The 13453-nt window shown below is 48.0% G+C and overlaps 1 protein-coding gene across 1 annotated transcript in view; it reads left to right on the plus strand.

Annotated features, from left to right (window-relative positions):
* hacl1 (2-hydroxyacyl-CoA lyase 1) overlaps window positions 1-13453 on the plus strand; it is a 184656-nt gene that overhangs the window by 148859 nt on the left and 22344 nt on the right. Inside the window, exon 15 of the mRNA XM_072508778.1 lies at window positions 3889-3996. Coding sequence (XP_072364879.1) covers window positions 3889-3996 — 108 coding nt within the window. The remainder of the gene's footprint in view (window positions 1-3888; window positions 3997-13453) is intronic.

A 13453-nucleotide genomic window follows, 5' to 3' on the forward strand; every position in this document is an offset into this window, starting at 1 on the left:
CCTAGTTGTCACATTCCAGCGCCAATACGGGTACACAGAGGGAGAATTCAGAATGTCCAAATTACCTAATAGCGCGTCTTTTGGGAAAACATGCAGCAGACTCCGCACAGACAGTGACCCAAGCCGGGAATCGAACCTGGGACCCTGGCGCTGTGAAACCATAGGTATGAGGAGCCATGGGGGGGGGGGGGGGGGGGTGACATACGTGGCCACGGGGGTGGTGACTGGACTGAACAAAGTGCCAGAGTACAGAGGTGGGCTTTGTGCCCAGCCTTTCACCGCACCTGGCGGCCCCAGCAGTCATTCCGGGGATAACAGGCCTGACTTCTAATCCAGCCCGCGCCACCTGGAACAAAAATCAGAACTGCAGGATGCCATTTTTAAAAGGCAGGTTGGTTGAACCGGAAATTCTCCAGACTCTGTGCACCCAATCCAGGAATGAAAATCTGCATATTAATTTTGAGAGGACCTATTTTACATATGCCTCCCTCCCCAAGCCCTGCCAGAGTGGAGCAGGAGAAGGAGTTGCCCAGTTCAACTAAAAGAGCCTGTGTATAGCATTCAATGAACGTTTGGCTGCCCTCGTAATGTGCCAACTGGTTGTAGAAGAGTTCATTGGGTGCTATGTGCACAATACCACTGGGGAGCAATGAATCCTGTTTCCTTATTACCTTATTTCCACTTCCCCTTAGATTTGGATTTTGAGGCCTTGCCAACCTAGCTGAGATCAACTATCTCACCTCAGGTGGAACCAGGAATTAAATTGAAATCTTAACACAATAAGATGGAGCACATTTACCTACTGTGTTGCGGAGATTTTGATTTTTAAAACAAATTTGGTTAATTGATCATTTTCCTTTTGAAAACTATGTGCACTTTGTTAATCTTTGCCAATGAAAAGCTGCTGTATACAATTTTTGATTGATACTGTGATCTGGAATTATTTTCTGTAAAAGTCCATGAATGAAAGAATAATCTGAATAAAATTTTAACACTATCACTAGTTATTCAGTATCTGTGGCTGCTACAACCGTTGGATGGTGGGGGTGCACCACTTCATATTGATGAAAAATGTCACCACGATGGCAAATATATTTTTAGATTTGCTGAATATATGTGCAATCCATCTTCAAAACCCTTTTTGTCTATCTCGGTGTAAATGATTCGGAGCGTAGGCCCTCAGGCATGCATCAGTAACAGTTGCAGTCATAAAGGTTAATTGCTTTCTAAATTTATATTTCGACGCACTGTTTGAAAGGGAATTCCCTCACATTGGCAAGAGAAGCTGGCAGTGAGAAAAGCACGATACACAAAATGGTGGAAGGCAGTCTAGAAACTTAGAGCTTGATTTTCCTGACCCTGTGAAAAAAGGGCTAGAAGTTGCGGGGGGGGGGGGGGAGGTTGTTGCTGGCTAGGAAAATAGGGATGTGTTTGATTGGGACGGCTCCCCATACTTTCCCACCTTTGGGAGTTTTCCAGAGCAGGGTTGGGACCTGGGTCACCTTCCTGCTCCATGACGACGGGTAGCCAGTTAAGGCACCGCTTGGTTATTTTGCATTGACGCCGGTGCTTTCCCTTCCTGCCAGTAAGTGGAAAGCTGTCCCTTCCAGCCGCAGGCTAGGGTCCACTATCACCTTTTTGAAATCCTTACCTCCTAGAGCTGCAGAGATCCTGTGGAGGGCTCCTCCTCAACAATGATGGCCTGGCAGTTTGATTGGATTGGATTTGTTTATTGTCACATGTACCAAGGTACAGTGAAAAGTATTTTTCTGCGAGCAGCTCAAACAGATCATTTAGTACATGAAAATAAAATAAAATAAAAAGAAAATACATATTAGGGCAACACAAGGTCCACAATGTAAATACATAGACACCGGCATCGGGTAAAGCATTCGGGAGTGTAGTATTAATTAGGTCAGTCCATAAGATGGTGGTTTAGGCGTCTGGTAATGGTGGGGAAGAAGCAGTTGTGGCCACATTTGATTTTAACAATTTAAGAAGCCTTCAGATGGCATCTCCATCTTTACATTCCCTTGCTGATACCAACATCAGCAACACCCATCTTACCTGATGGAGCTGCCAGCCACTTACAGCCTTGGGCGTACTGATTCGCATGTGCAGCCCTCCACCCTGCCCCACCAATCATAACTGGACAAGGCTCCCAGAGGCGGTTTGTTAATAGGCCATCAGGATGATTACGCAAGCAAGCATGATTTGGGACACCTTCAGGGTTCAAATGATAAGGTCCTGAGTCCCCACACCTGTTAGAAAATTCAGCCTCTCGAATCAGCTGCAAAGAAATAATCAGTCACCTATAACAGCCTCAACATTTCTTGAGGAAAGTTGTGTACAATATATGGTTGGAGGAGAGACAGCTTCAAGGTTAAATGTCTAGTTTTAGAGATCTAACTGGAGATCCCGTAACACTATTGAAACAAGAGCTCGGAACTCCTTCCAGTGTCCAGGCCAGCACTTAACCCTCAACCAACACTTAAAACAGATGATCTGATCATTTTATTTAATTGCTATTTGTTGGACATTACTGTGTGCAAGTTGTCTGCTGGGCTTTCCTACTTTACTACAATGGCTAAGTTTCAGATGTACTGTTTTGGCTGTAAGCACTTTAGGAACTCCTAAGGTCATGAAAGGTGCAAGATAAGTGCAAGTTCTATCTTTTAAAGGAGTGCCTATGGTGTGTAATCCTAGTGTAAACCAGCTGATTGTTACAAATTCAGGTTGTCACAAATGTCTACTTGGTCTCAAGAGGTGCCTGCAACTCCCTTAACCAGCTTCTTGCTTACGGAAAATGATTCCCACTGCCCTATTTCTGTTAGTGTGATAACATGTCCTTGGAGTGTAACAATTCAGTTCCTTCGTATTGAGGAACAGATCTCCATGCCTGGCATGTGTTTTTTCAGCCTTTGTGGGATCAAATTAACAGTAGGCGAGTCATTGTTAGGTTTGATTCATAAACTACCATATTCCATCAGAGAGCAAAACCTACAGAGTATGATGAGAGGCACTTGGGATGCCTGTTTACACACTGGTCCTCTCTAGTGGGTTGTCAGACTCCACATAAACGCACAATCTCTCTGTACTTTGTCCTACTGCCTATGACTCTGGGGTTTGGTTCCTCCGCTGCTGGAACTTGACACATTCTTTGGGATGTGTTTATATTTCCTGATCTCATAACCCCAAACAGAGATCAATGACATGTTCAGCACCGCGGTGCTAAGTATCCAGTCTTTAGATTAGAAACATTTACCTTGGTGAACAATTTGTCTGGATCAGTTTTGTTCAATCTCCTTCCTAGGAGCATAGGAATAGGAGTAGGCTATTGAGCCTCAAGCTGTACCACTGCTCCATTTCCCTGACTTTTCTCCACATCCTTTAATACTGTCCCGAAAGCTAAACGGAAAATGTATTGCTTTGAAATTTTAATTAACCCAGAACCAACACATTTTTTGTTACAGATTTCTGCTGCCCTTTTTGTGGGAGAAAATGGTTCCCGATTTCACTAGTAAATGGCCTAGCTCTAATTTTAAAATGTTGCCCTCTTGTTCCAAATTAGACCACCAAAGGAAATCATTTATCTGTATCATGCCAGATCCTTGATCCATATAAATATATCCATTAGATCACAATTTAGTCTCTAAACTCAAGAGAATGCAGGCCACGTCTGCAAACTGCCCTCACCATTTAACCCTTTAAGCCGTGGTATCATTCCAATGAATCTGCATTGCACCCACTCCAAGGCTTATCTGTAAAATCTGAAGATCTTTAAAATTTCCTTTCCTCTAGGTAGTACTTCCATGGTTTACAATTACAGAATTGGTTTGAGATATCTGACATATAAATATAATGCATTAACATTTCTTTTTATCTTAGGTACAGTCTGCCAATAGTGGTCATTGTAGTAAACAATAATGGAATTTATAGTGGGCTGGATGAGGATACTTGGAAAGAGATGTCAAAATTGGGAGAGACTGCAATTGTGTAAGTAAAGAAGTTTTTACAGGTTAATTTCTTAGTGCACACAATAAATCTAACATCCAAGAGCTTTCTTTTGAAAGTACAGAACTATATCTGGAGCTGATTAAATTTCTGCCAACATGTACAGCTGGCTGCAGTGCAACAAAGCCAACTGTGAACACACGCCTTAATTGCCTTGTCTGCCGAGGTTAATTAAAGTGCTTGCTTTATACTGATTGTTGAATTATAGATTTCTTATTTCAGTTAGAAACTGGTGTGTTGCTAACATTGGAATCTGATTCGGTTTGTAAAATGTCCCTCTTTACAGTTTGTGGAGCGGGCAAGTGGTGAGTTGGAAAGAAGGTGTTCTTTTTTCAACAGTTTGTTGTCCAGGCAGAATCTCTTCATTTGTTTGTGTTCTTATTTTGTTCTCATTCTTTATTACTGTGGATTCCTGTGTTCAAAGTTTATGTCTGATTGTATTTACATTTCAGAATCCATACACATTTTGTATTGCTAAAATGTTCCCCTTCCGCCCACGTACATTTCTCCTATTTTCCAGGAAGTGCACCGATGAGGCATTTCACTAAGACAAGATCAATTATAAATATGTGATCAAGCAGAGTAACGATTACTATGGATGTCAACTAAATTCATAATGGTTCCTTGAACATAAAAAATAACAAAGCGCATCACACTACCTGTGAACAGGTTAGGTAATCTCATCAAGCTGGTGTTCTTGAATTTTGTTGCCATTATGTTTAACATAGAAAATAGGCACAGGAGTAGGCTGTTCGGCCCTTCAAGCCTGCTCCACTGTTTAATATGATCGCTGCTCCTCTTATCTCAACACCATACTCCCGTGCTCTCCCCATACCCCTTGACACCTTGGAGTCCAGGAATCGTTATCTATTTCTTTCTTAAATATATTCAATCAATTGGCTTCCACAGCCTTCTGTGGTAGAGAATTCCATCACCCCAGAGGTGAAATTTCTCCTCATCTCAGTCCTAAATGGCCTCTCCTGTATCCTGAGACTGTGGCCCCTTGTTCTAAACCCCCCCCCCCCCCCCCCCGCCCTCCAGCCAGAGGAAACATAATCCCTGCATCCAGTCTGTCCAGCCCTCTCAGAATTTTATACATTTCAATTAGATCCTCTCTCATTCTCCTAATTTCCAGGGAATACAGGCCCAATCGATCCAATGTCTCCTCATGCGACAATCCTGCTATCCCAGGAATCAGTCTGGTGAACTTTCGCTGCAGTCCCTCTATGGCAAATATATCCTTTCATAGAAAAGGAGATCAAAACGGCACACAATATTCCAGATGTAGCCTCACCAAGGCCCTGTACAACTGCAGTTGTTCCTTGATCCTATATTCAAACCCTCTTGCAATGAAGGCCAACATAGCATTTGCCTTCTGAACCACTTGCTGCACCTGCAGGCTTGATTTAGATTTATTGTAACTTGTACCGAGGTACAGTGAAAAGTATTGTTCTGTCCAGGCAGATCATTCCATTCATGAAAAACATAGGACATATGATAAATACACAATGTAAATACATAGCCATAGACATCGGGCGAAGCATACGGAGTGTAGTGCTACAACAGTAAAGAAGATGCATAGAAAGAGCAGTTCAGTCCATAAGAGGATCATTCAGGAGTATGGTAAAAGCGGGGAAGAAGCTGTTTTTGAATCTGTTAGTGCATGTTCTCAGACTTTTGTAATCTTCTAACCGATGGAAGAGGTTAGAAGAGAGAATAACCTGAGCATAGAAAGCATTGAGTTCATCAGGAAGGGGTGCGTGCTGCCAGAGATTCTACTCAGCTTTGCTTTGTAGCCCGTTATGTTGTTTCAGCCTTGCCACAACCAACGAGAGTCCGTGATGTTAGTCTGTGACTGTAGCTTAGTCTGATATTGTCTCTTGGCATTCGTGGTGGCTTTGCGAAGGTCGTACCTGGATTTCTTGTATAGGTCATGGTCGCATGTTTTGAACGCCTCAGACTTGGCCTTCAGTAGTGAGTGAATCTCCCGATTAAACCATGGTTTCCGTTTGGGAAACGTACATTGTACCTTCTCTGGCACTCAGTCTTCTACACACTTGTGATGAAGTCTGTGACGGTGCTGGCACACTCATTTAGGTTGGCCGCTAAATATGGACCACTTCACTGACTCCAGGCAGTTGAGTAGGAACTCTTCTGTTGCCTCGGACCAGCATTGCACGACCCTCTTAATCGGATTCGCCTGCAGTAGTTTCTGCATGTATGCCAGGAGAAGGAACACCGGCTTATGGTCCGATTTTCCGAAGTGCTGTTGGGGGATGGATCGGTAGACTCTCTTGATGCTTGTGTAGTAGTGGTCGAGAATGTTGGTGATGTGTTGGTGGAATTTTGGCAGTACACTCTTGAGGTTGACTTGGCTAAAATCCCCTGCAACGGTGATTAAGGCCTCTGGGTGTTCTGTTTCATTGTTATTTATAGCGATGTACAATTCATCGAGCGTCGTCTTCATCCCCGCCTGGGATGGGTTGTAGACCACAGTGTTAATGGCTGATGTGAACTCCCATGGAAGGTCGTACGGGCAGCACTTCACAGTCAAGTATTCCAGGTCCGAGGAGCAGTAGGTCGCCTGGATCACCACATCCGAGCACCAGGACAAGTTGATGAGGAGGCAAACCCCTCCACCCTTCGCTTTGCCTGATGACGCAGTGTGGTCCGCCCGATGAATTGAGAAGCCTTCAGGTTATATGGCACAGTCCGGTGAGGCAGGGGTGAGCCATGTCTCTGTGAAACAGAGCACACAGCAGTCTCTTACTTTCCTCAGAGTTAAGTCTAGCGTTAAGCTCGTCCAGCTTGGTTTTGATCGCTTGGGCGTTTACCAGGAGTATGCTGGGTAGAGGAGATTTGAAACCGTGTTGTTTTAGTCTCACCTGCAGACCGTCGTGTTTCCCTCACTTCCTCGGTCGGCGGCTGCTTCTGGATGGTCCCAGGTTCTGATGGGAGAAATCTGCCTTGTGGAAGGTAAGTGGTTGCGTCTGGCGGTGTCCCAGGCGCTAGTTGCGATTTCAGGGTCATGTCTGGCAGGGTCCTGCGTGCTGGTTGCGATTGCGGGGTTGCCCGGGGGTGGAGGTGCATGTCCGTGATCCAGTCGGCCGCCGGGGTTCCCCGAGGACGGATCTACATTTTGGCACGTCCGGGTCCTCGTGTGGGGTCACCGCCATTTTGGGGGGTCTTTAGTCCGGTTTTGAGTTGCGGGCAGGATCTCTCTGGGTCAGTTTGGGCTGGATCCCGTGTTCGGTTCAGCGTTGGTTGTCTGATCGGGCCCTCCTGGAATCGAACCCTGGAGTAGACCTGGTCGGGCCTCCACATGTATTCTCCTTTCCTCCATCTGCCAGTAGTCAGGGCGTTGGACGGACCTCTCCAGGTCGGGTTGCTGGACGGGCCTCTCCGGGTCTCGTGGTCGGGGGCCGGGCCGGGTGTTCCGGCAGCTGGATCGGGTGGTTCAGGGTCTCGCATCGCTTCCCAGGCCGGGTCGGGCGCTCCGAGGGCCCGGTTGGGTCCTATGCGAGGTCAGGGTCGGACTTCCAGCTCGGACCTCATCCCCTTCCAGATCGAGGCCAGGGTTGGGTCGCTGGGAGGAGAAGCTGACTTCCACCCCAACAGGACCCAAATGCAAACGATCAACAAGGATAAGACATCTGTCCCTTCTCCCATCTGCACCTCCGGCAGGTCCAACATCTCGAATATGGCCTCTAGGGGACCTGGCTCCAATTCCATAAGCAGAACCTCAGACATGGTTCTGAAAGATGACCCCTGTATCTCTCCAACTTCAGACAGGACCAGAATATATGGACATGATTGATAGGCCCCTCCCACACCGCTCACAACTATCCTCCACCCCCTCAAACTGCCGCCTCATCCTTGCCTTCCTTAAGTGCGCCCCTATACACCACTTTTAGCTGAATCAACCCCAGCCTCGCACACAAAGTCGAGACATTGACCCTTCGTAGCACTTTGCACCATAATCCTTCCTCCAGCCCCATCGCCAACTTCCTCCAATTTAGCCTTAATCCCTTCCATAGACACCTTATCCTCCATAATCCTGCCATAAATCGCTGAGACAACATCACTCTCCAACCCCCCCCCCACCGACAGCACCTCCTCCAACAACGAGGAATGCAGTGCCACCGGGGAACTGGGGAAAGTCTTTTTGCGACCTCCTCACCTGCATAACCCTAAAGCCTCTTCAAGCTGGAGCCCATACTTCACCCCCAACTCCTCTAGACTTGCGAATCTCCCCTCCAGAAACAGATCCGTCCTCTCTTTCACTCCTTTCTCCACCCATCCCCGGAACTTTGCATCCATCCTCCCTGGCTCAAACCCATTATTCCCTCATATCGGCATCACCCTCAACCCCGTCCTCAACTTGAAGTGCTGTTGGAATTTCCCACAGATCCTCAGCGTGGCTACCACTACCGGATTTCCAGAATACTTCCCCGGAATTAGCAACGTCATTGCTAGCGGCCGCAACCGCGACCCTTTCCAGGACTCTGCCTCCATCTGTAACCTCAAAGCTTCCAACTCCTTCCTCCAGTCCCACACTTTCTCCAAAATTGCGACCCAGTAATAGTGCAACAGAATCCTAAAAACAAGTTTGATACTCTGTTCACCCGTGAACCCCAAGTGCGCGTATTAAATTCCAACATGGTTCCCCCACTGCACTGTCAACTAAGGTAGGGGCAGGCTTATTGTGCTGTCTCATGGCCTCGGATTACCCTGACAGACAAGCCGCTGGTCACCTGAGCCGGCGGGAACTGGGGTGCTGACGGGCTCCTGAACAAATATAGGACCCTCCTCTGTCATCATGGTTATTCAAGGTGCTGGCCTCTTGCAGAGGGGCTGAAAAGATGCTGTGAGTATATGGACCTGCTGAGCCCACTACTAGTGAGGACTTTCAATGAGGCGAGGGAGGGGGGTCCTACCCCCGACGATGTCCAGGGATCGCTGATCTTGAAGCGGGACAAGGACCCTTTACAGTGTGGGTCATTTAGGCTCCTCAACGTGGATGCAAAGCTGTTAGCGAAGGTGTTGGCTACCAGAATTGAGGACTGTGTCCCGGGGGTGATCCACGAGGACCAGACGGGTTTCGTGAAGGGAAGGCAGCTAAACACCAATGTGCGGAGGCTCCTAAATGTAATCATGATGCCTGCAGTGGAGGGGGAAGCGGAGATAGTGGCGGCTATGAATGCGGAGAAGGCCTTCAATAGGGTGGAGTGGGGGTACCTGTGGGAAGTGTTGAGGAGGTTCGGGAGGGGAGTGGTTTGTTAGTTGAGTTAGGTTACTGTATGAAGCCCCGGTGGCAAGCGTGGCCACAAGTCAGGGGAGGTCGGAATACTTTCGGCTATACCAGGGGACGAGACAGGGGTGCCCCCTATCCACCCTGCTATTTGCGTTGGCAATTGAGCCTTTGGCGATGACTTTGATGTGAAAGTCAATATTTTTGCTTCTGTGAGAGAAAAATTCAACACACTCGTTAAGACAGAATAACAAGCTTTATTTTCGAAAACAACTGCCTGCAGTAATGGCTGAAACTTGAAGTCAGAGGGCAGTCAACAAAACTGCTCAGTCTGTCACAAGTTCTGCGCTTTCGCGGAGAATTAAGTCAATATTTATACATTAACTTTATCAAGATTATGTGATAACAGTATGGTCAGGAGTTTGATCGGAAATACAAGCGGAAGCAAAGACCAGACCATGTTTGGTCATATCACTTATACCATTATTTAGTCCTCGGAGGGAACATTGAAAGGTCAGAATAGACTTGTTTCTTCCTGAACTTATCTTTGTTTTAAATTCCTACGGCCCTGGGTTATGACGAGTTAGTTTTATCAGGAGTTGCCGAGGTCCGGTGTTTTGGAATGGCTCGACCTTCGCTGATCTTTACAGACTTCAAGTTATGCAGAGTTGGCCTACGGCCATACTAGTCTGAAAATAGTTAGGGCAGCATTCTTTACCTGGGCCTGGGGAGCTGGAATGAGTAGTTTCAGTCTATCTGGTATTGTCTCAAACCTTTTGACCAGTCTTCCCATTGACCAGTTTTCCCATCATGCCATTACTTAATTCGTACCATATCACATTGAGGGAGTCCAGGAACTGGAGGGGGCTGGTGCGGGGGGTGGGGAGTGGAGGAACACCAGGTATCGCTGTATGCCGACGACCTGTTACTGTATGTGACGGATCCGGTGGGGGGGGATGCCGGAGGTGATGTGGATCCTCAGGGAGTTTGGAGACTTTTCCGGCTATAAGCTCAACATGGGGAAGAGTGTGCTATTCGTGACACACCCAGGGGACCAGGGAAGGGGGATAGACGAGCTTCCACTGAAGAGGGCAGAAAGGAGTTTTCGGTACCTAGAAATCCAGGTGGCCAGGAGCTGGGGGGCCCTACACAAGCTCAACTTGATGAGGCTGGTGGAGCAGATGGAGGAGGAGTTTAAAAGGTGGGATATGTTGCCACTCTCTCTGGCGGGCAGGGTACAGTCGGTGAAGATGACGGCGCTCCCGAGGTTCCTTTTTATATTCCAGTGCCTCCACATCCTGATCCCTAAGGCCTTTTTTAAGCGGGTCAGCAGGAGCATCATGGGGTTTGCATGGGTGAAAAAGACCCCGAGGGTGAGAAGGGTGTTTCTGGGACAGAGGAGGGTTAGCGTTGCCTAATCTGTGTGGGCACTACTGGGTTGCCAATGTGGCGATGATACGCAAGTGGGTAATGGAGGGGGAAGGGTGGCATGGAAGAGGCTGGAGATGGCGTCCTGTGTGAGCACGAGCCTGAGAGCGCTGGTGATGGCACAGCTGCCGCTCCCGCCGACAAGGTACACCACGAGTCCGGTGGTGGCGGCGACCCTCAAAATTTGGGGGATGTGGAGACGCCACAGGGGGGAGGCAGAGGCTTCGTTGTGGTCCCCGATCCGAGAGAACAATCGGTTTGTCCCGGGGAGAATGGATGGGGGGGATCCTGAGCTGGCACAGGGCAGGTATTAGAAGGATGGGGGACCTGTTTATAGATGGGACGTTTGCGAGCCTTGGGGCGTTGGAGGAAAAATTTGGGCTCCCCCCTGGAAATGCCTTCAGGTACATGCAGGTAAGGGTGTTTGTAAGACGGCAGGTGAGGGAATTCCCGCTGCTGCCAGCACGTAGGATCCAGGATAGGTGCTCTCGGGGGTGTGGGTTGGAGAAGGCAAGGTCTCGGCGATCTACCAGGAGATGCAGGAGGAGGAGGAGGCCTTAGTGGAGGAGCTGAAAGGTAAATGGGAGGAGGAGCTGGGAGAGGAGATAGACGAGGGTACGTGGGCGGACGCCCTGGGTAGGGTAAATTCTTCCTCCTATTGCGCCAGGCTTAGCCTGATACAATTTAAGGTTCTGCACAGGGCGCACATGACTGGGGCAAGGCTGAGTCGGTTTTTTGGAGTAGAGGACAGGTGTGTGAGGTGTTCGGGGAGCCCAGCAAATCACGCCCACATGTTCTGGACGTGCCCAGCGCTGGATGTGTTCTGGAGGGGCGTTGCGAGGACGGTGTCTAAGGTGGTAAACACCCGGGTTAAGCCGAGTTGGGGGCTCGCACTATTTGGGGTAACGGACGAGCCGGGAGTGCAGGAGGCGAAAGAGGCCGGTATCCTGGCCTTTGCGTCCCTGGTAGCCCGGCGGAGGATTCTGCTACAGTGGAAGGATGCGAGGCCCCCAAGTGTGCAAGCCTGGATCAGCGCCATGGCAGGGTTTATTAAATTGGGGAGGGTAAAATTTGCCTTTAGAGCATCTGTGCAAGGGTTCTTCAGGCAGTGGCAACCGTTCCTAGACTTTCTAGCGGAGCGTTAGGAGGTGGGCAGCAGCAGCAGCAACCTGGGAGGGGGGTACTTTGTGTTTACTACTGTGTTTATTATCGTTTAATGAGGGGCTTGTATATTGGGGGAATAAGCAACATAGCTATAAGATGTTTATTTATGTGTTCTTTGTTTTTTCTTATTTCTGTAAGGGGGGGGTTTGTTGAAAATATGTAAAAATTTGAATTAAAGTATTTTTTTTAAAAAGTAAAGCTGGTGTGAATGCCTGAAAAACCTGAGTGGAGCCCCCCCAATACAGGCCTCGCAAGGCAAACTTGTAACCCTGCTTGCTTGAGAAGGGGAAGGACAAGCCTTACCACTGCAACATAAAACTCATGGGAAAGGTGATAGTATATAGATCCATGCGTATCTTCAGGCCATGCCTCTGACAAGGTACGTTGCTGCTCAGCCCCTTTGCCACCGCCTAGCTGGTCAGCCCTTCCCCGCCAAACGTGGTGTTGCCACATGCAAGCCCCAAAGGGAAAAGGGTACTGAGAACTCACCTTGGCAGAGCCAATGAGGTCACTGATGTGCTTGTGGCACTGGATCCAGTTTCCGGGGTGAGACATGTTATACGTTTTAGTTACCGTTGTATGAAGAGTCAAAACTTGGCTATAAGTTTCTGCTCGATGATTCTGCGTTGTTGCGCATCCTGAAGGCCGCCTTGGAGAACGCTTACCCGGAGATCAGAGGCTGAATGCCCTTGACTGCTGAAGTGTTCCCCGACTGGAAGGGAACATTCCTGCCTGGTGATTGTGCCAAGAATCGCCGAGCAGATACTTATAGCCAAGTTCCACACACATGAGTGCGGCCTCAACCGGGACCTGGGATTCATGTCGCATTACATTCATCCCCCACCATCTGGCCTGCGAAATCCTACCAACTGTCCTGGCTTGACACAATTCACACCTCTTTAACCTGGGGTTACCCCATCTCTGAATCTGTAAAGATTTAATCACCTGCTAATGCTCGCATTCCAAGCATTGTCTGGCATCTTTGAATTTGTCTATATATATGTTTCTGGAACATACCCCTTTATTCACCTGAGGAAGGAGCAACGCTCCGAAAGCTAGTGATATCGAAACAAACCTGTTGGACTTTAACCTGGTGTTGTAAGACTTCTTACTGTGCTCACCCCAGTCCAACGCCGGCATCTCCACATCATTCATATCTATAGATTTGCATTTCCATGCCTTTGTGGCTAAAAGAAGATCTTTAAAATTAACCTTACCTGCTGTAGGTGAATCTACCCTTAAATCCTGATCTTCGAAGCTTTCTTCAAATCCCCTTGCCACAAGCCTGGTCTTTGCCTTATAAGTTCCATCCGGAAGAACCTTTTCCGTGCAAATCCATCTGTGGAACAGAGCTCTTTGTCCCCTATCCGGCACTTCCGTGTATACCCCAAATTCACTCCAACTATGCAGTTCTTGCTGTTTAGCATCTTTGATAATTTTTCATATAATTTATTGGAAGCCACCAAAATCTCACGTGCATGTGGGCTTCTACTCCTATCAGTATTCGTAGTCTTACTCATGTCCCCTCTCCCGCCTGGTAACTTGTTCTATACTGCTACTGCTTGATCTTTCCTATCTGCTGTGGGATGTCCTTTC

Source organism: Scyliorhinus torazame, chromosome 6 (assembly GCF_047496885.1).
Source record: "Scyliorhinus torazame isolate Kashiwa2021f chromosome 6, sScyTor2.1, whole genome shotgun sequence".
In the NCBI taxonomy this organism is placed as follows: domain Eukaryota; kingdom Metazoa; phylum Chordata; class Chondrichthyes; order Carcharhiniformes; family Scyliorhinidae; genus Scyliorhinus; species Scyliorhinus torazame.